Here is a 27541-nt window from a genome sequence, read left to right as displayed (position 1 = left end):
TTTGGCATTGATACACACAATACTTTTTTTTGCTACTTTTACTGTGATTTTTTTCAATTAAATCACAAGATCAAACTTTAGATTAAGACTGATCACAAAGAACTAGTGTGTGATTTGGTGTCAGATATAAGTGGGCAGTGATGCTTCAGGGGTGGGCAAATTTTTTGACTCGAGGGCCACAGTGGGTTCTTAAACTGGACTGGAGGGCCGGAACAAAAGCATGGATGGAGTATTTGTGTGAACTAATATAAATTCAAAGTAAACATCATTACATAAAAGGGTACGGTCTTTTTTTTTTTTTTTTTAGTTTTATTCATTTCAAGCGGGCCGGATCCGGCCCACAGGCCGTAGTTTGCCCACGGCTTCTACTAGTATATATCGTTTTACTCTGGAATCAGGGCCAAGTGATAAATAGGTAGGAGGTAATATTTGAGATTTTAGTGGCTTGCCCATGGGCCCATACAAGTCACATCCACCCATATAGTCTCAGGGTTTCTCTAGATTTGTAACTTACATAATCTATGGTCTGTACAACGGGCTTGGAGACTTATATTATGGTTGCAGCCACAGAGGTATGTCAATGAACAGGTGAAATAAAATGAAGGCCTTTATTAGGGAATATGCCACGTTCTAGGACTCAGATAGAAAGATAACTCAAGTTATTATAGTTCTAAATGCTGATAAAGCCTATTAAAGGACCTTTAACAGTTATAACTGTAACTTTAAGAATTAAATTAAATTTGCTCAAGAAACCAAGTGACTGAACTGATTTTAAAAATGTGCTTCAGTCTTAGAGACTTCCTCTTAAAGCCTCAGGTGTAATCCATAAAAGAGTGACTGGAAGACAGCTATGCTCACCGCTGTGCCACCAAAGCACACACAGGATGAGGCCCCCGAATCTGGCATGGCCGAGTGCCTCTATGACAAGCACACCCTGAGGACAGTGATGCAAGCTCAGCCTCAGGCTGGCTTCCCATGCCACAGGCTGACTTCACTGGTCACCAAAGCACTACATGCATGCTGGGGTTACCTTTACCTTTTGTAAAAGTTGTACCAAATCATCTACTTCTGTTTTTTCATTTGTACCATTCCTTTGTATAGAGAAACTTGATACCCACTTCCCCCTGCTACTCACCCCACAAAAGACTGACTGGAATCGGCTGAGAGATTACACAGCCCCAGCAAGTGATTGGAGATAACCGGTTGAAGCGAGGTCTCTGAAGGGGAGCACTGGATTCTTGATGCCATTCTGAGGTGATTACTACTGTGAGGGGGCCTGAATGTATCTCCTTTCCTCTGGGACAGGATTTAACCTTGGCACTATTGACATTTTTGGAGCAGCAATGTCACTGTTGTGCATTATAAAATAGTTAGCAGCCTCCCTGGCTTCTACTCACTAGATGCCCATAGCAGCCCCCAAGTCATGACAACCAAAACTCTCTGCACACTGTATCAAAATTCTTCTGGGGAAAGGGAAGCAAGATCACTCCCAGATGAAAATCATTGCTCTGAGGGAATTTGCCAGAAGAATTAATGAAATTAAGACTTTGCAGTAACACATAGCACCTGGAAGAGGCACCAGAAAAATAATGATCAGGTCCAGTTCTGGATTAGATGCTGTTCCAGTGGGGGAATGCCTCCCAGGTGGAATTTCCATCATGGATATAAAATTGGATAAGACTCATTAGAATAATGGGTTCATTGGGCAGACAGAACTCACTGACTTCATATTTCTCATCATCAATTACCCCTCAAGACAAAATCAAGAGGAATATGCTAGAAAAAGAAATGCCTTGACCTATAAAAGGATGGAAAAATATCAAAATAGCTAAAGAACATATATGCACACCCCATGGACACAGATAATGTTGTGGTGACGGCCAAGGGGTGGGGGTGGGGGGCAGAAGTGGGTGGATGTGGGCAAAGGTGCGGGTAATGGACATCTGCAAGAGCGTCCACATTAAAAAAATTTTAATAAAAAAAAGGCTAAGAAATAAAAATATCAAAATAGGACAAAGGATCTTAATCCTAAAAGATGGTAAAGAAAGAAGCCAACATTATGTAGCAGCTTTAACCTGTTAAATTTCATCTCGGTGTTTCTCAAAGAGATGGGGAATAATCCAGATAAATAGAGCACCAGAGGCGTATCTTCACCAGTGCGTAACACACACACACACACACACACACACGCACACACGCACACACGCACACACGCACGCACGCACACACCACGCTGATGAAAAAAAACTTTTCTGCTGTTTTTAAAGTGGCGCACGATTTTCAAGGCCCAGGGAATAAACAATCCATGGAAAGTAACAATGCAACAATTAACCATCCATGGAAAGATGATGAGGCTGAAGGAGCAATACTCCCAGGCTCCTGGGCTTAAAAGCAGCAACAGCAGCCTCAGTTAAATAATCCACTCACACTGATTCCCCCGCATAGATGAGGGGACGGGGAAAGCAGCTCTGGGAGACAGTGTCCAGACCCAGGCAGCTCCACAGCAGGAGGCAGTAGCAGGACAGATTCAAACTAATGCCCTGTGCATCAGAAAGGTGAATCATGCCACGAGGCTGAACTCACAGAGAACTCAGCGCTGATGTGCTGGGAACACAAAAGCCCATAGAAACATGAATAGATTTGGGGGATGCTGGGTGTGAAAGGCACACCTCCAATAAGACCTGGTAGCTGGCAAGGATAGCATTGTAAGTTTCCAGATTTTGTAAGATGGCAGAGAATCAACGATCACCTCCTGGGAGAGGAGGCGGTATTCTTCAGGGGTCTCTATACACCAAGTGGAAGCCTTCTCAGAAATGAGGAAGTTCAAAGCTTGTGCCTTCAGACAACAGGCAGAGACTGAATGTTTTCCTGGCAAATCTGGAACATGCTTTTCTCTCATTTGGAAGCAAATGATGTCTCCTATGTGCTTGGCAATTGTCATGTAGATTCCGATTGTGTACTAAGATCAAGGCTCTGAGAGAACACAACCTTTTGACTGAGGTAACTGTTGTTAGTCCAAGGATTAGCTGCTTTGGAATTTTTAGGGTGTGGAACTGGTACGAAAATATTCTTTTATGACCTTTTAACTCAAGGTTGCTTAAAAAGTGGGGTGCCCAAGAGAAACTTGAAAAAGAAATCACTTCACTTCAGAGGGTCTGGAAGAATTATTTCCATGTCAAATAATAACTCACCATGATTCTGCCACTGAAAGAACCCTGGTCCTAACCAGTCATCTCTGCCTGAGGGGCAAGGAGCTTTCCTTTTTGAATTTTAATTTCTCTGAAAATTTAACATTGGGAAGGTTTTGTATTATTCAAATTTTACTGTACAGATATTTTTAAAAGCAGTTATTTAGAATCATTGCATAATTCTTGAGGAGCTATTTTTAGTTGCAGCGGGTGTTTTTCTTTTGTTTTTTGTTTTTTTTTGCTTGTTCTGCTCTGATTTGATCTATTTGAGAACAGGTCTCATTTTCCTTTTCTTACAGTTTCTTCTATTTATTGCTGTCTCTCCCATTATTTCTGACCCAACAGAAGCCACCAGTTCTGACTGTTTAGCCTGAGGTTCCTCCCTTAAGTACGTGAGTCCTTTAAGTGGGTTGCAGTTTTTTCCTTGCCTGATTATCTGTGCCAGTTATCTTGAACCTGTGCAGTTTAGGTTTCTGGGGTCTCTAAGGAAGCACCAGAGAAGTTTTTGTTTCTCTGGAACTGGTAGCATAATAGTTTAAAAATGCAATTCTTCTGCTGAGGCACTGAATCTGGGGGTGAGGGAATGAAACTGTGCCCCATGGCTCAGAATGGGCAGTGTCCCCCAGGACCACTGGTCTCAGCAGGATCAGAGAGTCTCTCCCAACACACATCTCCCAGCAAGCAGGCAATGCAGCCCCTGCCAGCCAGGCACATAAATCCACTCACTGTACCAGAAGGTCCTTTGCATGCATCTCCCAGGCTCTCCTGTATCTTTGGCTATTCCCACTCAAAGACACAGACACTGAGCCAGCATTCTTTCATTGTCTAGACAGTGATGGCGAACCTATGACACACGTGTCAGAGGTGACACACGAACTCATTTTTTTGGTTGATTTTTCTTTGTTAAATGGCATTTAAATATATAAAATAAACATCAAAATATAAGTCTTTGTTTTACTATGGTTGCAAATATCAAAAAAATTCTATATGTGACACAGCACCAGAGTTAAGTTAGGGTTTTTCAAAATGCTGACACGCCAAGCTCAAAAGGTTCACCATCACTGGTCTAGAGATTACATAGCCTGAGATTCCAGTCAAGCTCTACCAGGAGGTTTAGTTCAAGTGTTCATTCCAAGAAAGATAAGAGGAAAACTGTCAGCAACATGTATTCATGTAGTCACCTTCAGAAACCCACCTCACCCTCCATTAACCTTTTATTCCCAAAGGACCAGCTCTTCTAGATCTTATGATATTTGCCCTTGATAATGGAGGCCTTTGATACATGTTTTATAATGGAATAATTGAACACCCTGAAAATAAGTATTTTCAAATTACAGAATATATTTCCCCATCTGAAAATAAAATATTTGCTTTGGTTCATACAAACCCAGCGTTCCTTTTGAAGTAGCTTGATATATGTAGCTATTGTAAATCTGTTTGTAATGCATCAGTAACATTTGATAAAATTAAACTTTCACATATATTCTCCAGCAGTCGATTGTTTGACAAATAATGTATCAAATGCCTACTCATGGCCAGATGTCGTTTTGGGTTCTGAGAACATAGCCATGAGCAAAGTAGGCAAAAACACCAGTCTTTTGGGAGCTTACATTTTATTGAAACGCAATATCCATTAACACAATAAGGCCACTTAAATAATAAGGCATCTTAACTGACCTCACAGGGAACTTCCATGGGAAGCACCATTGCCAGTGGTCTGCTGCTTCCTGAAACTTCAGAGAATTCTTCCATGTGCTTCCTTTCGCTTACTTCGCCAGGATGTTCCACTCTTATGTCTGTTGGAATACTGAACTCAAGGTACTCGTTAGAACCTGGAGAAAAGTGCAAGGATGTCTATTACGATATAGCGAAGGCCATTTTATTTCCTCCACTGTTATAAAGACTAAGTACTGAGCAATCCATTTAATTCATATACGGAACAACCGAGCTGAGTTTAAGAACCAATGCTAGTAATTAAGATAATGCTCCACAACTAAGCTAGTGTTATAACCTTAGTGACTAAACTAAAGCCACTACACATGTTCATGACTAGTTAATGTTTTCCCCGAAAAATCCAACCACCACTTAATATTTCTCTCTTACTATTAAAATAGCAAATCTGAAAAACATGCAACTACATATTTTCAGTAACTATAATAAGAAAATTGATTTCATTTTAAGTGGAAACAATTTAAGTCAGAAGAATTATTTACCTTTTACATATATTTCTAGTTTTTAAAATAAAAAAGCTGAACTAGCAGACACTCACTAAATAAAATAGTAGAAACACTAGTTTACTAGTGGAATATTAGTGTTCATCAACATGTGAATGTGTCCTGTGGGAAAAAAGTTCTATATTAAATGAATTGCGGGGTTTTATAGCAGTTTTACTATGAACACTGAAATATTCTAATGTCAATTTTGAATTTCAAAGAAGAACAGCATTTAATTTTTAAAAATTTTAACATTTAGTAATTTAGCATCTGATCTCAACCATTAAAACATTTGACTGTATTGAATAAAAATATGTTGTGTTAAGAGAGATAATAATATTGTTATTACTCAGTGTTTCAAAGCCCAAAGCATTTTATTAGGACACTGAAGTAATGAGGCTGAAACCAAAGCTGTCACGACTAAATCACATCTGTAGAGTCTTAGGCCAACCCCATGTTTTGTTTTGTTTTAACAACCTCTTATTGAGATACCCTATGGTTCTCCATGGTGCCCTCAATTAACTACAAATAGCAAAAAATTCAAATAGTTCAAGTATAGGTGTGTTCTTAGTGATATTTGGCTAAGAGACAAAGGATAGTGACAGGATAAAAAGGAAGAAGAGCCAAAGGCAATATAGATAGAAGTAGCTAGAATTTGGTCTCATAGTATCCAAGAAAAGTGAAGTCACCAGTTTTATACAGGTAATTCTATCAGGATAGCAGAATAGCAAAGGAGATGCCTCCTAGAGAACAGCTATCCCCATGCCACAGCTAAGGAGAGTGTGTTTATTCTACCTTATGAAAGTTGCAGAATAAAGTCACAAAAGCACCTGGGATTTAAAGATTTCTCCTAGGATTAGTCTTGCTTGAAATGAAATTTAAAAACAGCCTTTATTTCCCTAACAATTTAAAATCTATATATATAAAAGCCTAAGTGACCATTACAACCGAACAACCGGAATGACGGATAGACCAGTTGCTATGACAAACACTGACCACCAGGGGCAGATACTCAATGCAGGAGCTGCCCCCTGGTGGTCAGTGTGCTTCTACAGCCAACCTCCCATGGTCCCTCCTCCAGCTGGCCGCCCCCCACCCCATAGGCCTCAATCGCCGGCCAGGCTGAGAGACCCCACCTGTGCATGAATTCATGCACTGGGCCTCTAGTACTTTCATAAAATGTGTCATTCAGTGTCTCTCTCTTTCACACACACACATACACACACATATACATCAAAACAATAAATGATTATATAGAACTGGCTCAATCATTTTGTGAATTGATAAAATAACAAAGACACTGATTATATTTAATACACCTTAAAAGAAGGAGATATAAATTATTCTACCACCAAAGTATGTAGACTGTTTTCTGATAATTTCTCTATGCTAATAGGTTAAAATGAGCTATTTTATTTATCCTGAGGGCATAATCATAGATGTACAAAATTATTTATTTCACAGAAGCACAGTTTATAATGCAGAAAATTGGAAGCAGTCTGAGCAATAAGGGACCAGATAAAAATATGTAATGTCACTAATAAAAATTACACAAAAAAATATTTAGTAAGGAAGAAGTTTATAATATAATTGAAAAAAATTCAAGTTACACAATTGTCAATTTAGTAGGTTCCTGTTTTAGCTAAAAAAAAATAAAATAGGATGTTTGGTTTCAGATTTCACATGTAAGGAGCTTTTGAAGTCACCACTCATCCTAAAAAACAGAAAGCTGAATGGACTAAAAAGTCAACAATTCTTTTCTTAATAGTTACGAAAGGTGCAGACACAGCACAATTGATGACCCCAAGGTTGAAGAGACAGTCAGGCAAATACAAGTATCCTCAACTATGTAAGCAGAGAGATCAAAAACACCAACATAAGTGAAGCATGCCTTTGATGGGTTTATCAGTAGATTGAGCACAACTGAGGAAAGAGTCTCTGAGCTAGACAATATCTCACTAGAATTTTAGAAAACTGAGAGGCAAATAGAACAAAGACTAAAAAAAACCACACATAATGGAATATCCAAAGACTATGAAAAACCTACAAATGGCATAACATACGTGTAATGGGAATACTAGAAGAAGTAGAAAGAGACAAAGTAACAGAAGAACTATTTCAAACATTAATAACTGATACCAAAACATAGATCCAGGAAACTCAGATAATTTCAAGTAGGATAAATCCCAACAAAGTACAGGAAGAAATAACATTTTGACATGGCAGTAAATAAAGGACAAAAAAAAAAGAATAAAAAGCTAAAAGAAAAAAACACATTACCTCTACAGGAACAAAAATAAGAATTATATCTGAGTTCTTCTCAGAAACTTTGCAAGCAAAAAGAGAGTGAAGTAAAATATTTAAAGTGTAAGAGAAATGAACCTTAAACCCAGAATTCTGTACCCTGTGAAATTATTCTTTAAAAGTGAAAGAGAATTGAAGACTTCTCATACAAACAAATACTGAGATAATTTGTTGTCAATAGACCTGTCTGCCAGAAAACTTAAAAAACAGTTTTTCAGTGAGGAGGAAAATAATATAGGTCAGACCCAGATTTATATACAGAAGGAAAGAGTATCAAGAAGAAATAGATAAAGGTAATATTACAATATTTATTTTTCTTATTGTGATTGATATAACAGATAACAGTTTAAAATAATAGCAACAATGCATTCAATTACATATATATATATATACATATATATATATATATATATATATATATATATGTATATATATATATATATATGCTTATACGTGTTTATCCTATCTAATAAGGAGGGAATATGCTAATTACTGCCACACCCTCAAAGATGGCGGCACCCACAGCCACAAGATGGCAGCGCCCAGGCCCCTTAGCCCCCAAGCTGCCCAGGGCCAGCCCGAGGTGCAGGCAAGCCTCAGATGGCAGCTGTCCAACCAACCAGGACTACATGAGGCTCAGGTAACCAGGGCCGGCCAAGGCTTGCGCTGCTGGCAGTGGCAGCAGCAGAGGTGTGATGGGGCGTTGCCTCCCACCCCTGAGGGCTCCCAGACTGTGAGAGGGGGCAGGCCGGGCTGAGGGACCCCCCACTCCAGTACATGAATTTTCATGCACCGGGCCTCTAGTCTATATAATAAAAGCCTAAGTGATTGTTACAGCAGAAAGACTGCCTGCTATGATGCACACTGACCACCAGGGGACAGGCTCTCAATGCAGGAGCTACCCCCTGGTGGTCAGTGCGCTTTCACAGGGGGAGCACCACTCAGCCAGAAGGTCTCAGAGCTGCAGCCAAGACTCAGAACTAAAGCCAGCTCTCAGCTCCAATGACAGCCATAGAAGGTAAATAAATCCCAGGATTAAAAAAAAAAGAAAAAAAGGAGAGGTTGGGAGCTTCAGTTGCCCGCCAGCCTGAAAACAGCCCTCAGCCCCTCACCCAGACTGGCCAGGCACCCCAGTGGGGACCCCCACACTGAAGGGTGTGTGACCAGCTGCAAACAGCCATCATCCCCTCACCCAGGCTGTCCAGGCACCCCAGTGGGGACCCCCACCCTGACCAAGGACACCCTTCAGGGCAAACCAGCCAGCCCCACCCATGCACCAGGCCTCTATCCTATATAGTAAAAGGATAATATGCCTCCCAGCACCAGGATCAGCAGAGCCGCGAGGCCTCCCAGCACCTGGATCAGCGGAGCCGAGAGGCCTCCCGGCACCGGGATCAGCGTGACAGGGGGCAGCACCCAAACCCCCTGATCGCCCTGTGGCTCTGTGTGTGACAGGGGGCGGGCCCACAACCTCCCTATCCGCCCTGCTCTGTTCGTGACAGGGGAAGGTGCCCCATCCTCCTGATCAGCCCTGCTCTGTGCCTGATACGGGGGGGGGGGGGGGAGCTCCCCAACCCCCTGATCGCCCTGCGGCTCTGTGTGTGACAGGGTGCAGTGTCCCAACCCCCTGATTGGCCCTGCTCTGTGTGTGACAGGGTGCGGTGCCCCAACCCTCCCCACCCCCACACAGGCCCTGCTGTGTGTGTGACAGGGTAGAGCCATAACCTCCCTATCGGCCCTGCCCTGAGTGTGAGAGTGGCGGCGCCCCAACCCCCTGATCGGCCCTGCTCTGTGGGTGATAGAGGGTGGCGCCCCAACCCCCTGATCGGCCCTGCTCTGTGTGTGACAGGGGGCGGTGCCTCAACTCCCCTATTGGCCCTACTCTGTGAGTGACAGGGGGGAGCTCCTCAACCCCCTTATGGGCCCTGCTCTGTGAGTGACGGGGGGAGCTCCCCAACCCCCTGATTGTCCCTGCTCTGTGCGTGACAGGGTACGGAGCCCCAACCACCCTGATGGGCCCTGCTCTGTGCATGACAGGGGGCAGCACCCCAACACCCTGATCGGCCCTGCTCTGTGCATGACAGGGGTTGGCACTGCAACCTCCCCATCGACCCTGCCTTGAGTGTGACAGGGGGCGGTGCCCCAACTCCCCAATCGGCCCTACCCTGAGCGTGACTGAGGGTGGCATCGCAACCTCCCAATCCGCCCTGCTCTGTGCATGACAGGGGGCGGCGCCCCAACTCCCCAATCGGCCCTGCTCTGACCCCGACCAGGGGCTGCACCTACGGATTGGGCCTGCCCTCTGCCACCGGGGGGCAGGCCTAAGCCAGCAGGTCGTTATCTCCCGAGGGGTCCCAGACTGCGAGAGGGCACAGGCCGGGCTGAGGGACCCCCCTCTAGTATATATATATATATATATATATATATATATATATATATATATATCCCCTACATAATAAAAGGCTAATATGCAAATCGACTGAATGGAGGAACAACTGGTTGCTATGATGCACACTGACCACCAGAGGGCAGATGCTCAACACAAGAGCTGCCCCCTAGTGGTCAGTGCATTCCCACAGGGGGAGCGCCACTCAGCTAGAAGCCAGGCTCATGGCTGGTGAGTACAGGGGCAGTGGCGAGAGCCTCTCCTGCCTCTGTGGCAGTTGGACATCTCCCAAGGGCTCCTAAACTGCGAGAGGGCACATGCTGGGCTGAGGGACCTCCCTTCCCCTCTGATGCACAAATTTTGTGCACCAAGCCCTAGTATGGGTGTGTGTGTGTGTATAGATAGATAGATAGATAGATAGATAGATAGATAGATAGATAGATATAGATATATCCATATGTATATGCATATCTATACTAACAAAAACCTAAGTGGCTCTCATGCCCTCACGCCTTCACGCCCTTACCCGACACCCTCATGCCCTCGTGTGACACCCTCACGTCATCACAAGATGGCTACCCCCATGTTGTCACAAGATGGCCACCCCCATGTCATCACAAAATAGCCACTACAAGATGGCCATCACAAGACGGCTGGCAGGGGAGGGCAGTTGGGTGGTGATCAGGCCTGCAGAGGAGGGCAGTTAGGGGTGACCAGATTGGCAGGGGAGGGCAGTTGGGGGTGACAGGGCCAGCAGGGAAGGGCAGTTGGGGGCAATTGGGCCAGCAGGGGAGGGCAGTTGGGGGCAATTGGGCCAGGAGGGGAGCAGTTAGCAGGCAATCAGGCTGGAAGGAAGAAGCAGTCAGGGCCAATCAGGCAGGCAGGCAGGTGAGTGGTTAGGAGCCAGCAGTCCTGGATTGTGAGAGGGATGTCCGACTGCCGGTTTAGACCCAATCCCTGCCAGCATTTGGACACCCCCGAGGGGTTCCAGATTGGAGAGGGTGCAGGCTGGGCTGAGGGACACCCCCCCATGCATGAATTTCATGCACTGAGCCTCTAGTGTATACATATTTGTAAGTATATACACATTCACATACTATGTGTATATGAATATATGAGACAAGAAAAATATTACCATTATCTTAACAGGATTATATCATTTTAAGAATTCTCTTCCTCATTCATTTTATGTACACCAGATTTTCAACAACTCACAAATGTTATTTTTCCAATCAGTAAGACAAAAATAAACATAATCAAGAAACTATTTATCATTTTTGTTGGATGAGAGGATAGCAATTTCATTTTCATAATCAAAATTATGTATTTTAATTTAAGTGGTTTTCATTATGTATAATTTAGAATACACAAATAAAAAAGAAAAACCACCTATAATTAATTATATTCCCTAGAGATAACTTTTTGATATATATCCTCCTAGTCTCTGTTTGAAAAATACAAATGCATATTTTTGAAAAATTAAAATGGGACAATCTTAAATGTATTTACAATATTAGGTACAACAATAATACTTTATATTCCAACTAGAGACCTGGTGCATGAATTCATGCACAGGTGAGGTCTGGCAGGCATGCCCCGATCAGGCTGGGCCAGCTTGGAGGGAGGGGCTGCGGGCAGTTGGCCGGCCAGCCCTGCCCCCTGGTCAAACTCCCAGTCAAGGGGGCAATTTGCATGTTAACCTTTTATTATATAGGATGACTCTTTGCCATCAAGATTTTCCCATGCATAGTCCTTATTTTGAGCACACACTTAAAACTGTAATACCTGTTCAATGCTGAAATAATGAATTTCTGTCAAACATTTAAAACTATTTATAGATAGCTTTCAAATTCTGTGAGTCAGAAACTGTTCCTTCCCCATATATTGTTCAGCTAAATAAGATGATCTTTTATTCTTCTTCAAATAAGTTAAAAAATGTGAAGACAATGCAGTACTTTGCATTGACTAGAATTAAAAAATAAAAAGGTACAACTAATCCAGTAATAAAGTAATACAAACATCTATAGTCAGATCAATAGCAAATCTTAAAATTTGCAAAGTAAATGATGAGGCTCTTCTGGGCCTTAGGTAGAAAATAAATTGTAATACTATTTAGAAAATGATTTGAGTTTATTTTCCTCCTAATAAACTATAAGTAGTTTATTTAGTTTTACATTACTCTGTATATGCATATCCTTCCCCCTGTATTTATATGTAATATATATATATATATAAATATGTACATATATTAATGCATATATGTGTAATATGTATATGTTTGTGTGTGTGTATATGAGTGTGTATATATACAGATGTCCCAAAAATACATATACACACCTTAACAGCTGATAGTTTAATTTTGAAAATTAAATGTATTAGAGTAAATACTGCCTTTATAATTATTAAAAGTGTGTGCATACATTTTTTGGGACACCCTATATTTTCTATATCCTAATTAAGAAGACTAATACCATATGGTAGTTGTCAAGATAAAGACTATTATGATGATTAGGTGTTCAGCCTGGACTTCTCAGAAGTGGGCCTTAAATGTGCAATGGTGAAGAAGGGAGAAAGAGAACCTTTGAGTCATTGGAACCATGCTCCCATCACACTTTTCTTCAATCTCCCTGAGAATGAGGAATGTACTATCTTGTTCATTGTTGAAAACATGATAGGTGCTCAATAATTATTTGTAAAATGAAGGGATTAATCCTATACAATAAAAGCCTAATATGCTAATTGTCTAGTTGTCCAGTCATCCATTCAACCAATCAGAGTGTAATATGCTAATGATATGCTAAGGCTGCTCAACCACACGCTATGATGTCCACTGACCACCAGGGGCAGACAGTTGACTGGTCAACCAGTCACTATGATATGCACTGACCACCACGGGGCAGATGCTCCAACTGGTAGGTTAGTTTGCTGCTGGGGTCTGGCCAATCGGGACTGAGCAAGATGGGCCGGACGCACCCTGGAGCCCTCCCACGGTCTCTCCCCAGATGGCCAAACTCCCACTTCCCTCCCTGACCCTGATTGTGCACCCGTGGGGTCCCTCAACCTGGCCTGCACCCACTCACAATCCAGGAACCCTCAGGGAATGTCAGAGAGCTGGTTTTGGCCCAATCCCGCAGGCCAGACCTAGCTCGTGCACGAATTCGTGCACCAGGCTCTAGTATATTATAATTGGGAATGTTTGAAAGTGATGAGGCTAGGGGAAACAGATTAAGAGTGGAAAAGTGCCAACCTCTCTTTGCAAAGGATCTACCTGTAATTGTCTTCCCTTTGAGACTCAGGGAACCATCCATATTTATGACTATTTTAATGTATCTGTTTTTGGTATTGCCTTTGGTACAGGTATTTACATATAGCTACAGATCCTAGTGTGAGACAGGCTTCAGGAGAATACGACTAAGTATAGGGAAGCAAGACAGAGCCATGTGTGTCTAATTTGACCTTCTCAGTGGCTCAGAGGAGAAGGGCACCAGCCTATGGAGTAGCTAGACTTGGAGAAGGATTCAATGGCTAAAAGGGAAAGGAGGAAAAATATTAGAAAGACAAGAATAAGATCCTAGAAAGATAGATCATTAAGCGAGAGGAAGGTACATCCTTTTATAATGTCTAAAAGTTAGGCCCCTGATTTTGGAAAGAATAAGTAAAACATGCTACACATTTGTAGTCCCTAAGTTTAAGTAACAATAAAATTGCTTTGTTTTACTCTCATAAATGATTAAATTAGATAATAAAATCATGACTAAAATTGACATAAGAATATTAATTTCAAATATTAATTACACTTCAAATACCATGCCCTGGCCACTGGACCTGAATTTCTCTTCCATCCTCAGTGGATGACTACATTATCTTAGCAGGAAAGTCTAACTCCTGGCCTTTCCCTTTGCAATGCAGCAGGGTCAGCTGTAAGTTGCTGTGTTTAGTGATGTCTTCTAGCTTAACAAGCGAAAGGGAAGCTATAATCAATTTGCTGCCTAAAAGGAAAATAATTTAAACAGAGATCTGTTCTAAAATGAATGCCCATTATTTTATAAACAAAATTCCTCAGGAATATTAATAACAGCTGCAACTACTGAACATTTACTATGTGCTAAGTACTGCTTTTAGTGCTTTGCATCTATTAGCAGACAATACTCCACAACTCCAAGAGGCAGGAGATAATATTATCTTTAGTTTATAGATTATTTTTTTAAAATTCTTGAACATTTATGAAGTACCAGCTGTGAACCAAGTGCTATACAAGGATGCTGAGGTGAGACTGACTACACAGGACTTGAAATGTAATGTGTGGAAGCACACAAATGCGGAGTGGAGCAGATGCTGGGAAGTACTGAAAAGAAAATTAAAATTAGCTTGGCCTGTGTCGCTCAGTGGTTGAACACTGACCTATGAACCAGGAGGTTATTGTTTGTTTGCCAGTCAGGGCACATGCCCTGGTTGGGGATTTGATCCCCAGGGTGAGCATGCAGGAGGCACCCATCAATGATTCTCATCATTGATGTTTCCACCACTCTCCCTCTCTCCCTTCTTTTCTGAAATCAATAAAAATATATTTTAAAAAAATTTAAAACTAGGAAGGCTAAGGAGGAGTTCAGGGAGATGGGAGGGGGGGGAGGGTTGCTGTTTTAAATGAGGAAAATACATTTTTGAGCAGTAAGTTAAATAACTCTCCCAAAGGCCATACAGTCAGCAAGCTATTGCTGAAGTCAAAGAGGAACTAATGAGGCTGACTTCAGAGACCCCCTCCAATCACTACACCACACTGTTTCCTTAGCTGCAGTTAAATTCATGCATATGACAGTCAATTGTCACAGGAATCATATGATAGAATCAAAGACAGAAAAATTTTACAGTTGTTAAAAACAACATATGACCCAAAACCCCAGTGAAAATGTCTAAGGCATTAATTCTTACAATAATATGAGATTATATTCCATTTGACATTAAATTGATGTCCTAGTTAGGATTGCTAATTTACATAAAACTGGCAGTTTATGTGTGTGTTTGTTTACTATTCTGTTGCTCACCAAATTCTCTCACAAGAATGTTTAATTTTATAGAGGATTTCCAGGGGTGGTTTGTATGTGGTCAGATGCTTGCTGCCAGAGGAAATGACTCAATGTCAAACATGTGGAATTTCTACCAATAGGGAATGAAATTTCTTCTCTGTCTAAATTAGATTTGAAGGAGACAAATACATTTCTGGGGTTTTCCCTTCAAATATCTTCATGCTATACATTTATCTAGGGGAACTCGAACTTTGACAGCAGACTTAATTTGTTTTTGTTTTTGTTTTTAATGTTGTCCACCAATATTTTACACATTTAAAATAGTAATCAACTTCTAAAACAGATATATATCTGAGAATACATCCATAGAATATCAGGGACTTGGTACCCGAGGATTTTATTTTAACTTCCAAATTATATAAATAAAATCTTCAGTGCTGTATATCCTACATAATAAAATCCTAGGTGGCGTCATGCCCTTGGGCAACGTCATCACAAGATGGCCGCCACAAGATGGCCATGCGCACAGAAGAGGTGGGACCTGGTGGCCGCTCTGTGCGGTGAGGCTTGGGGGTCCCAAGCTCTGTGCAGCATGGGGGAGGCTAGCCCCGGCGGCTCCACCGCCTCGTGTGGAGGAGGCAGGTCCTGGCGCAGGAGGTGGGTCACGGCAGGGGAGGGCAGTTGTGGGCAATCAGGTTGGCAGGGGAGCAGTTAGGGGGCTATCAGGCTGGCAAGCAGAAGTGGTTAGGGGCAATCAGGCAGGCAGGCAAGCGGTTAGGAGCCAGCAGTCCCGGATTGTGAGAGGGATGTCCGACTGCCTGTTTAGGCTCGAACCTGCAGGGATTGAGCCTAAACCGGCAGTCAGACATCACCTGAGGGGTTCCAGATTGGAGAAGGTGCAAGCTGGGCTCAGGTACACCGCCTCTCTGTGCACGAATTTCATGCACCAGGCCTCTAGTATTATATATAAGTGTAACCTTTCCTTAACTTGAATAAAAACTATAGTAACTGTCTCTACTCACCTTTGAGGCAGAAATAGATTTAGCTTTTGTCTCATTTATTCAGAGATATATTCAAATGAGAAAAGACTCTTGGAAATTAGTCTTAGGAAAACTTTCCTTGGGGTTACCTTGTGGATAAGCCCCTAGTCTGTTTGTGTTGGGGTAAAAATAAAAGGTAACATGCAAGTCTCAAATACTCTAGATAAAGGTTTATATATAGTCTTATATTTAATCCTCACAATAATCCTAAGAGATGCATACTATTATTTTCTGATTTTACTGGTGAATAAATGAGCTTTTAAATTTTTAAAAAATTGTCATAGGTCACAGAACTGGACTCAAATCCAAAATTTAACACCAAACCCTTGGCCCCAGAGTGAAAGTTTCCACGGAAGGTAAGAGTCTTGGCTGAACCACATCTTGCCTCCCACACAAGCAGACTTCCTTCTGTTCAGAGTAAAGAAGAGCCCTAATGACCCTGTGACAATGGTCTATTTCCATTGTAGTAATTCCCCTCTTCTAGTCTTTGAAATAACCACCATCTTTCATTCTTTTGTGAAAGATTCAGAAGTAGCCAAGGTAAAACCAATGAGTCACTGATGTAGTAACTGGTAAAAATTTATTGTGCACACACCAAAAAGATGGTTTGCAAACCAGGAGAACTCAAATCCAAACATGGAATGAGGCATACAGATGTACCATTACAAAGCAGCTTATACAGTAAGAAAGTAACATGTGCAAGGTGACAGGTAATTAAGCTGAATTAATAACTAAACTGGCTTTGTCTGCTAGGGAAACTTCTAGGCTAGTCTTTGTTTGTTTCTAAGACTTTCATGCATACTTTTTTCTTTTTTGCCTACTGTGCCTAGTCCCATTTTTCTCCTAATTTTCACCATTCTCATCAATGGTTGCTCCCAGTGTAAGACCATTCCCAGCTTCCCTATAATCACAGCTCTTTGGATACACTGTACTTCATTAGAAAGTGTCACATGGATCATATTATTTACATATTTTTTACTTTCCTGTAACTCAGTAGTTCTCAACTTTGGCTGCACATTAGAATCACCTGGGAATCTTTAAAATCCTGATTTCTGGGCCTCATTCTCCAGAAATTCTGTTTCTTTGTTATGGGGTGGGGCCACAACATTAGTAATAAAGAAACAGAATTTCTGGAGGATGAGGCTCAGAAATCAGGATTTTAAAAAGATTGCCAGGTGATTCTAATGTGCAGCCAAGGTTGAGAACCACTGCTGTAACTGATGAGCTTTGTTTCCTTCTCAACTCCAAGTATTTGCCAAAGGCCTGCGACACAGTAGAAACTCAATAAATGTCAATTATCTAAAACAATTAGTGGAAAAACAACCAAGCCAAAAGGGAAAACATGTATTAGATAGGAAGGTGATTGTTCCTTATAGGCAATACATATGTTTCAAGGGAAAATTATGCCAAGTTGAGTAGTGAGGAAAAACCAATTATACAGACGTGGAACAAACTAGCATGGAGAGCGGGATAGCACATTAGACATTGACAATATGGATTTTCTGAGGGATGGAGAAAGTATTCCTAATATTTAAATTAGTTTCAGGATTATGAAAGGAAAGTATTCCTAATATCTAAATGTAAAAATTAAGAGGGAACATTATAAAATGCTTGATTCTCATGTTTCAATTAACAATGAAAAAATACTTTTCAGATATCAAAAGATTAATATGAAAAAGTATAGAAATTAATGAAGATCAGATTAATTTGTTATGGTTAATGTGCTGATGAAAAGGACACTATGTATTAACCACTTCATGTTATTAAGTCAAGGTTAATATGATACAATATTTATCATAAAAAATATAAAGTAGGAAAGAAATACTGACAAGGAAATGTGTAAAAAATGTCCTATAAAAAATGAGACAAATAAGAGAGATGAATAGACCAGGCAAAGCAGATAATATTTTTTTTTTTTTGCAATTTTGAAATATGATGCCTGAAATGATAAAGAATACAATTTGGTTAAAATGAGAAATGTTTCTAATTGAAATTTCAGCAACTTACTTATTTTAAAAGTTTTTAAATATTGCTATACCATTAGAGAAAGGAAAACTTCCAAAAGCTCACTTAGCTCCTGAGAAAGATAACTGAAATGAAGAGACAACATAATATTGCATTCAAATAAAATATATTGCAAGCTTGTAAATGTATATCAAGACACAGGGCCTAAGACATAAAATACATTAAACTGTGACCCTAGTCAATCTAGACTGTGGAGGTGTCTTATAAAGAAAGCTTAGGATCGCCCCACCGAATGTATAGATGATGGGTTAGGAGAGGATTCCCTGCCTATGACAGCATTGTCCTCAGTCGAGCTCATTCCAATTATGACCACTTCAGATTTTCATCCAAGGCTCTGAAAAGTAAAATTCTGGATGATTTTAAGAACATTGTGATTGAACTTAAGACTGTATACATCTAAAAAGTTAAAAACAGTCTGGTACTCCCAAAGTGCCCTAAAAATTATTCCTTCAAATTCAACAAAATTGCTCCAGTCATGTATTTATTTGAAATGTGGGAGCTGAAGTATGTGATCCACATTCAGGCTTTGTCACTTTCTTGTTGCCTACCCTCTTATGCTGTATTTTTACTTAAAATTCAGAATGCTTGAACCTCATTGTTTTCATGAAGGTTAAATTTAAAATGTGTGTAAGGTTATTAGAACAATGTTTGGCTCATATAAATTCATAAATGAAAGTTAGAAAAATAATTTAATTTTTAAAGTTAGGAATAAAGGAATGGATCAATCATGAACAAATAATCAAAGAGGAGTCATGTGCTTCCCTGTGCAAGCACTACCCGTGTCTGAGAACTGGACTTACGAAGGGAGAAGCTCAGGCTCTGACTTGGCACGGTTCTCCCCAGGTTCCTCCCACAGCTATGCTATGGGTCCCGATCAAATAATGTAACGTCCTGGGATCTCAATTACATCTCTTGTCAAGTATGTTGGAGAAGATATTATTTGAGATCAATTTAAACTCTAGCACGAGTCTATGATTTACTTATAAAAAAGGTTTTTAGAAATAATTATTCATATAAAGTCCTAGAAAAATTGTCATTATACATTTATATCTTCTTCTATTTTTCATAATAGTTCATCTGTTTGTAACTCATCTCTGGAACCCTGTATTTTGCTTCCCCTACATCAATATTTTACATAATTCTGTGTAATTAAAGTTATCTATGCCTCCATATATTAATCTTTTGTTTCATTATTATGAACTATTTGTTCCAAACTGGAATCTTTCATGAGAGTGAAAGATTGATTTGGGGAGATTTTCATTTTCTCATGGAACAGCTGTTAATACATCATTTCTGAGCCAAAGGCAAAACGTGACATCCTGGCCTATCATTTGAGATTTTTAAAAAATGTGATTCCCACATTCATTCAGCAGTAGAGTCAAAACTTTCCACTTATGCTTTGCCTTTTTCTCTAACACATCAGGATATTGTTTTAAAATGATCCTGTGTACATATTTGGAAAGTACTCTCTTAACTTTTAAATAGCCTATATTTTATACTCTAAATATTTATCTTTGGAAGGAAATATGCAAGAATGTTAACAGTGATTGCCTCTAGATATAGTCATTCTGAGTGACATTTTTTCCTATTTACATTTACTATCCAGATGTTTTACAATGAACATGTATTATTTATATCATTAGAAAAAATAAATTTAAAATGTTTAAATATTTTTTTGGATTTAAAAATTCTTCATAATTCAAAGTTGATGTCATATATTTGTTGAGATCAAGTAAAATTAAATGTTTGGAATTATATAGTATCTTTCTTAAGGAGAATAGAAATAAAATAATTTTATAACTCCTTTTTCCAAATTCTGAAAACTTTGTAAGACTAAGAAACAATTATAAATTAGACATAAACCATAATTTCTCATATTTTAAAAGAATTTAAGTGAGTTATAAATAATAGATTATTGTGTATGGCCTACTCATTGTGAATAATGGAACAATGATTGAGAAAAATGCTCCTTGCTTAAGAAGCTCCAGATTAGAGAAAGCGATGACAGGAGACCGGGTGGCATTCCATTGGGGCTGAAAAATATATGTTCTCCATTACCATAATTTTAGCTTAATTGAATTTCTGTTGAGGTACTTGAGAAAAAGGAAATGTTGAATAAAAGCTAAGCTTCTTCATATGAGAAGGTATTAAAAAGATTGATTAGCATTACTTATATCCCTACAAATACATTTTATAGCATTATGATACTATTAAGAGCCCCAAACAATACAATGGTAGGATGAACTTAAGAAGAGGATTTATATTCATTTCCATCTTTCTCAATATTCCTATTATAATCCAAAAGAAAATCATAAATGCAGAGTAAAGAGTCCAACCATAAAAATTTAATAAATAAAGATAGTTGCTGGGAACACATGTAAGTCTAGCTCTGTTACTATGCAATATGAAAAAGGGGATATTTTTAAAATTGCAGCACTCCCATTTTATAGGAATATTAAGATACTAGTAAAAGTAATTTGAAATATCTCATGCAAACTTAAGGTGAAAAATACATATGAGTGTAACTGATGTCTCATTTGGTGGTACCATAAAATGTCTGACTTTTTAAATCTATTTTTACTTATCCATATGACTTAAATAGCATCTGTTGTTTCTTGGTTAATAATTAAATTAAAATATAAGCACCTATCACTTTATTCCCTATGTGAAATATAAAAATATAGTAAATCAGTGTTAGATACATCACTTCACATCAAGCTATTAATTAATCCGATACGATCCCATGTTTTATTTTCCAGCATAAATGTGAGTGTGAATGAGAAAATATTACTGATGTTAAGAAAATAAAAGTTTAGTGTGTCTGTCTAGAAAATAATTACTGAGACTGGTAAATATTTGGGTTACCAATTAGAGTAAGGTGTGTTTAAGTCAAACACAGATTGCACGTAAAATTTTCTTGCAATGGCTTGTCATCATTTCAGGGTGGAGTTCAGTGGACCTTATATTATAGATCTGTAGATTTCAGAATATTGACTACCTTGATATAGATTTCAGAGCTAGATATTTTATTCAATCAGAGACAGTAGTATTTTGCTTTTTTGCTCTACACATAGTTTCTTCTCTTTAACACTATAATTAATCTTCAGAGAAGCCTTTGAATGATGTTGTTAATACAGCAGATGGAAGGGATAGAAAATGGCAGCATAGGTAAACACCTATACTCGCCAATTCCTACAACCACATCAAAATTACAACTAAAATATAGAAACACCATTATCCAGAACCACTGGAAAGCTGGCTGAATGGAAGACCTACAACTAGAGAAGTAAAGAAGAAAGCACACAGAGACTGGTAGGAGACACGGAGGCCTGGAACAGCTGATCAGGAGGGAGATCATCTCTGTGGAGGCTGCCCAGAGGAGAAAGGGGTCTCAGCCCCACACCAGACCCCCAGCCCAGGGTCTCAGAGCTGGAAAAAGAAGTCCCAGTAACTACAGGCTGTAAAAATCAGTGAGAATTGGAGCTCAGTGACACAGAGGCTGCTGGAGACCCAGCTGTTCTTCTTAAAAGGCCGGCACCACCAACTGAACTTACAAGGTCCTGCTTCCTTTGAGCTCCAGCACAAGGTCTAGGCTCTGGGAGACACATTCGTCTGGCATCGGGGCAGAAACTTGAGGGCAGCTTTCTCCCAGACAGAGGTACTTGAAGTGATCATTGTTCCAATGCTGGGACCTCCCTGGTACAGGGCAGATTGGCAGCCATTGCTGTTTGCTCCTCCTGGTGATTCCCTAAAGACCCCCCTCATCCAATGTATAACTCCACCCAAGCTGTTTGCAGCAGCTTTTGCATATGAATGGCCTGTCCTTGAAAATCTCAAACAAGCTGCAGCTAGGTCAGGGAGCCCCAAACCTACCAATAAAAGGCCCAAGACTGGGCACTGGCACCAGCACCAGCCTGCCTTGCTTCATAGCTGAGCCTCGTCTGGGCACTTCCAAACCTGACACAAAGAGGAGGAATCTGCAGATCTCTCTGTAACTCCTGCTGGGTGGCCCCAGGCAGTGGCTGACTTTGCACCTCCCTGGAGACCCAAGAGCCAGTGTACCCAGCAGTGTCAGGCTATACCAAATTACAACTCTTAACATCCATAAGTGACACACTCAAGGAGCAGACTCAGTGAGCACCAGAGCCCCATTGAAGCAAGCCCTGCTCATAGGGGTGTCTCCTGCACAGCAGCTCTCCCACTGTAGTTGTACCTGGTCCTCACAACAAAAGGGCCTGGAGGTCAATTCCTCCCAGTGACACCAATAGCAATCAAGTCTCAACTATAACAAGTTGCTCACAGCCCAAGAAGGGGTGCTCCTAGAGTTCCCAGCTCAGGTAACTGGGGAGGCTGAGCCACTGGGCCCTATAGGACACCAAGTACACAAGGCCACTCTACCAAATGAAGGAGACACAGGAGCTCTATCCAATACATAGAAACAAACACAGGGAAGCAGCCAAAATGTGGAGACAAAGAAACATGTCACAAATGAAAGAAATAGAAGAAAGCAAACTACTGGATATAGAGTTCAAAACCACAGTCATAAGGTTACTCAAGAATCTTCTAGAAACCTCCAAGGGACTTTGTGAGACTGTCAAGAATCTTAGTGATAATGCCAAACACATGGAAAAGGACCAGTCAGAAATTAAGCACATTGACTGAAGTAAAGAATAATATGCAGGGATTCAACAGTAGAGGATTCTGAGAATCAAATCAACAATTTGAAATATGAGGAAGCCAAAAACACCCAACAAGAAGAGCAAAAAATAAATAAATAAATAATCCAATAATATAAAGATAGTGTAAGGAGCCTCTGGGACAATTCAAGTATATCAGCATTCATATTATGGGGCTGCCAGAAGAAGAGAGAGAGCAATATATTGAAAAGCTATTTGAAGAAATAATGACAGAAAACTTCCCCTACCTGGTGAAAGAAATAGACTTACAAATCCAGGAAGCACAAAGCGTCCCAAAAAAGAGGAACCCAAAGAGGACTCACCAAGACACATCATAATTAAAATGACAAGGGCTAAAAACAAAGAGAGATATTAAAAGCAGCAAGAGAAAAGAAGTCAGTTACCTACAAGGGAGTGCCCATACGACTGTCAGCTGATTTCTCAACAGAAACTATGCAGGCCAGATGGGAGTGGCAAGAAATATTCAAAGTGATGAATAGTAAGGACCTACAACCAAGATTACTCTACCCAGCATAGCTATCATTTAGAATTGAAGGTCAGATAAAGAACCTCACAGACAAGAAAAAGCTAAAGGAATTCATTACCACCAAACCAGTACTATATGAATGTTGAAGGATATTCTTTAAGAAGAGGAAGAAGAAGAAAAGGAAAAAGATAAAAAATATGAACAACAAAATGACAACAAATACATACCTATTAACAATTGTAACTAAAAATCAAAATAAACAAATAAGAAATCTAATGAATGGAATAAACTGGTGAATGAAATAGAATCAGAGGCATGGAAATAGAGTGGACTGACGATTCTCAGAGAGAAGTGGGGTGAGGGGGTGGGAGGAGATTGAACAAAATCTTGTATGCATATATGCATCACCTATGGACACTGACGATGGGGTGGCGAAAGCTTGTGGCAGGGAGGGAACCAGGTGAAGGGAGGCAGTGGGGGGGTGGGGGCGGGGAAGAGGGACATCTGTAATGATATCAGCAATAAGGATTTTTTGAAAAATCCAGCAGATGATCATTTCCCATGTGGAAATGAAACATGAAGAGGAAGAGCAGCTTTAATAAAAATGAAGAAAAAAATCCCCAAAGGGAGTAGGATTTTTGGAGTAGCAAGGAATGACACAAGCTAGCTATTATGTTGTTAATAACAATGATCCTGAGTAAATGAAAGAGTGCTCCTTAGTTTTAATCAAAAAGGGAAGTAGTAGAAATCTGAAATAGAGGGCACTACATTCATAATATGAATATAGTGAAAGTTACCTAGAGTAGTGCTCAAAATGCTATTAGTAGCACAACTAAAAATGTCCTGACCAAATGCTTTTATTTTATTAGCATTAAATAACTTGTAACTATACTCTGGTGTCTAGGACTAATACACTAATAGATAGATGATAGATATAGATATAGATGATAGATATAGATATAGATATAGATATAGATATAGATATAGATATAGATATAGATATAGATATAGATAATCTATGTGTATATATATACATATGTATATATAATTCCTCAATATAGATAATAATGACCCAAAAATGCCATTAAGAAAAAATACAAAATAAAATAAAATAATGAAAAATAGAATTCAAAAACATAAACTGATTAAAAGAAAAAAGATAAACTTTTCAAAGAGGAGCTGAATTTGTATCATCAATTGAGGAAAACAGCTTGAAACCTCAGTCTCAGAATATTGGAACTATGTTATTAAATCATGCAAGTAGAGTTTTCTGGGACAAAATAAAACCCTTGTGCAAAAAGCATCACACACCTGAACTCACATTTATAATTCAGACTTTTTGAGTAATATACTTTTCAAACAATCCATCATTTTAATTGGAATTCTGAAGTTATAATGAACTATTCATTTCTTAGAGAAAGAAAAGAAAAAGAAGATATTCAATCCTTGAATCTAAAAGTTGGCAGCTAATAATTTTTCAAACCTTAATACATTCTAAAAGTACAAAAACAGTTATGGCCTTTGTCCTAATATATATCAAGTTATCATTATGCATTTACTATTAGAATTGATCCATTATTGTTTGAGTTAGTGAACAAGCAATGTAGGGGTTTTAAATCATATTTCTAATTTTCTAAAATATTTTACATAATATTTGATTATGAACAGCCTGTCAGATGCTCTAAGGCACTTTGAATTTACTCTGTAGGTGAGGTAGAGCCCGTAATTTAGTGTGTGTTTCAGAAAGATAGAGAAGAAAGAGAAAAGCCACCAGCAGTGAACTGTAAAAGAAAAGATGATGATCCAGGATGATGGGGAATAGACACACTTCTAAGGCAGAGAAACTAATTGAATGTGGGAAAGAGGTCTCTGTGACAGCACCAGGGTGATGAGAGTGAGTGATGCCTTTAACTAACATAGTGAACACATGGAGCTACATTTTGAAACAGAGAGAGGGCAGAAAAATCATAATTTTAGTAAATCTGAAGGGGGAACTAAATAATGTGAAATGTAGAGGAAAAGTGTGGGCTAGAACAGTAACTAAAGGGGTCCATGAGGTCATAACAATTTTCATAATACTAAGATGTAATTTGCCTATGATAGTGCACAAGAAAGGGAGAGTAAAACAACTGTCACCTAAGCATTGATAATAAAGGCAGTGACACCAAACTTTAGTAGTAACCACCATACACTGTGGTTAAATGTTAATTTTATCCTATATAATAAAAACCCAGCAACCGAAATGGCAGAACAATCAAAACAACCAGAGACCAGAATGACCATGGTCCTTCACCCCAGCCGCTACCCCCCGGCAAGCTGTTAGGGGTGATCAGGCAGGCAGGCGAGTGTTTAGGGGCCAGCAGTCCTGGATTGCGAGAGGGATGTCCTGGATTTTGAGAGGGCTCAGGCCGGGCTGAGGCCCCCCTCCTCCCCCCATGAACTGGGCCTTTAGTATAAGGTAAAAATCCACAATGAGATACCACTACACAGCCATTAGAATGTCTGAAATTAAAAAGACTGACCAAGTGTTGGTGAGAGTGTTGAGCAACTAGAACTCTCAATACTGCTGGTGGGAATGTATAAAGCTATAAAACTTTTGGAAAATTGCTACAAAGACTAATGACATTGAGTATCTTTCCATCTCTTTACTTAGATATCTTTTTTGGCCATGTATCTATTGAAATATTTTGCCTAGTATTCTTTTTTATTGCTTTGCTTTTTTTTATTATCAAGTGGTGACTTCTCTCTGTATTCTGAATACAAGTTATTTAAGACTAGAGGCCCAGTGCACAAGATTAGTGCACTTGGGGATGGGGGGGTCCAGCCCAGCCTGCGCCCTCTCACAGTCCAGGACCCCTCAGAGGATGTCCGCTGAGAATCGGGCCTAAGCCAGCAGTCAGACATCCCTCTTGCAGTCTGGGGCTCTCACAGTTCGGGACCCCTTGCTCCTTACCACCCACCTATAGTGGAGGCGGGAGAGGCTCACGCCACTGCCGCTGTGCATGCTAGCCATGAGCCCGGCTTCTGGCTGAGCGGCGCTCCTGCTTTGGAAGCGCACTGACCACCGGGGGGCAGCTCCAGTGTTGAGCATCTGCCCCCTGGTGGTCAGAGTGCATCATAGAGACTGGTTGTTATGCTGTTCGATCAATTTGCATATTACATTATTATTATAGAGGATTAATTTTCTATTGATTGTGCGTAAAATTTTCCTGCCTTTTGCATGCTCGATAATTTTTGATTTGCTGTTTGACATTAAGGGCTTTACCTTCTTGGGTGCTATATTCCTATAGCTATTCTTGAGCCTTGTTCTGGGATGCAGTTACTGTTCTTGAAAATAGTTCAATATGTTTATGTCTTGCTTTTAAATTTCGTTAGGCATGGCCGGAACAGACTTTAATCTAGGGCACGTTGTGTTCCTAATACCTAGGCAGTACTTGAGTATCCTTCCTAATTTTTCTTGGATTATAAGGCTTTCTTCTGTTCTTGGTGGGAACACAAGTTATTCTCAGCCCCAAGTGAGTTCCTGAGAGTGTCCCTCTGCTCCTGGCTCCCTCTCAGGTCAACTTCCTCCTCTCCAGTAAGCTGCCTTGAGAACTCCAGTTGCTTTGGCCTCCCTTGCTCCCACCTTCATATTCCGAACTCTCAAAAACTGTTCACTCCACTTGGGTTACCCCTTCCTGTATTATGGCATTGAAACTTTCTCCAGATATTAAGCTGGGGCAGTTAGAGGACTTATTAACTATTTCCCCGCAGAGAAAACTGAACTGCCTGATATCCAGCATCTGCAAATGGGTATTTCACATACTAGTACATAGTCCATTTTGTTTAGCTCTACTGTTTCCTAATTATACCATTTTGGCAAGAAGGGAAAATCCAGTACATGTCTTATTAATATTCTATGTAGCAAAATGCATATTGCCCTCTGCTACAAAATGAAGTTCAATAGTTATCTCAAGGAAAAGCACCTGTGTAATTCTTTGAGTTGATGCTAATAAAATGCCTATCATTTGTTGAATTTTAGTGTAGTACTAAAAAAGAATGTGCCTCTCTTTCTAACTACATATCAGGTGAGCCAGGATTTTATTGGCATAGCACATGCTGCTGATGCCAGTAAGAGAACTGAACTGACTTTTACTAAACCAGACATTAAAAGTTTTGCAAAGAGATAAAGCAATGGCACTTTTCTCACTAATTGATT

General features: G+C 40.0%; 1 protein-coding gene across 2 annotated transcripts in view; it reads right to left on the bottom strand.

The window, feature by feature from the left end:
• Positions 1-27541, bottom strand: part of BANK1 (B cell scaffold protein with ankyrin repeats 1) — a 336360-nt gene that overhangs the window by 249391 nt on the left and 59428 nt on the right. For both annotated transcript variants that reach the window (XM_036340817.1, XM_036340827.1), the window contains exon 3: positions 4866-5020. In XM_036340817.1, coding sequence (XP_036196710.1) covers positions 4866-5020 — 155 coding nt within the window. The remainder of the gene's footprint in view (positions 1-4865; positions 5021-27541) is intronic.

Source organism: Myotis myotis, unplaced genomic scaffold (assembly GCF_014108235.1).
Source record: "Myotis myotis isolate mMyoMyo1 unplaced genomic scaffold, mMyoMyo1.p scaffold_m19_p_1, whole genome shotgun sequence".
NCBI classification, from domain to species: Eukaryota; Metazoa; Chordata; class Mammalia; order Chiroptera; family Vespertilionidae; genus Myotis; species Myotis myotis.
The sequence above is the reverse complement of the archived record's forward strand: the minus strand, read 5'-3'. Positions and strand labels throughout refer to the sequence as shown.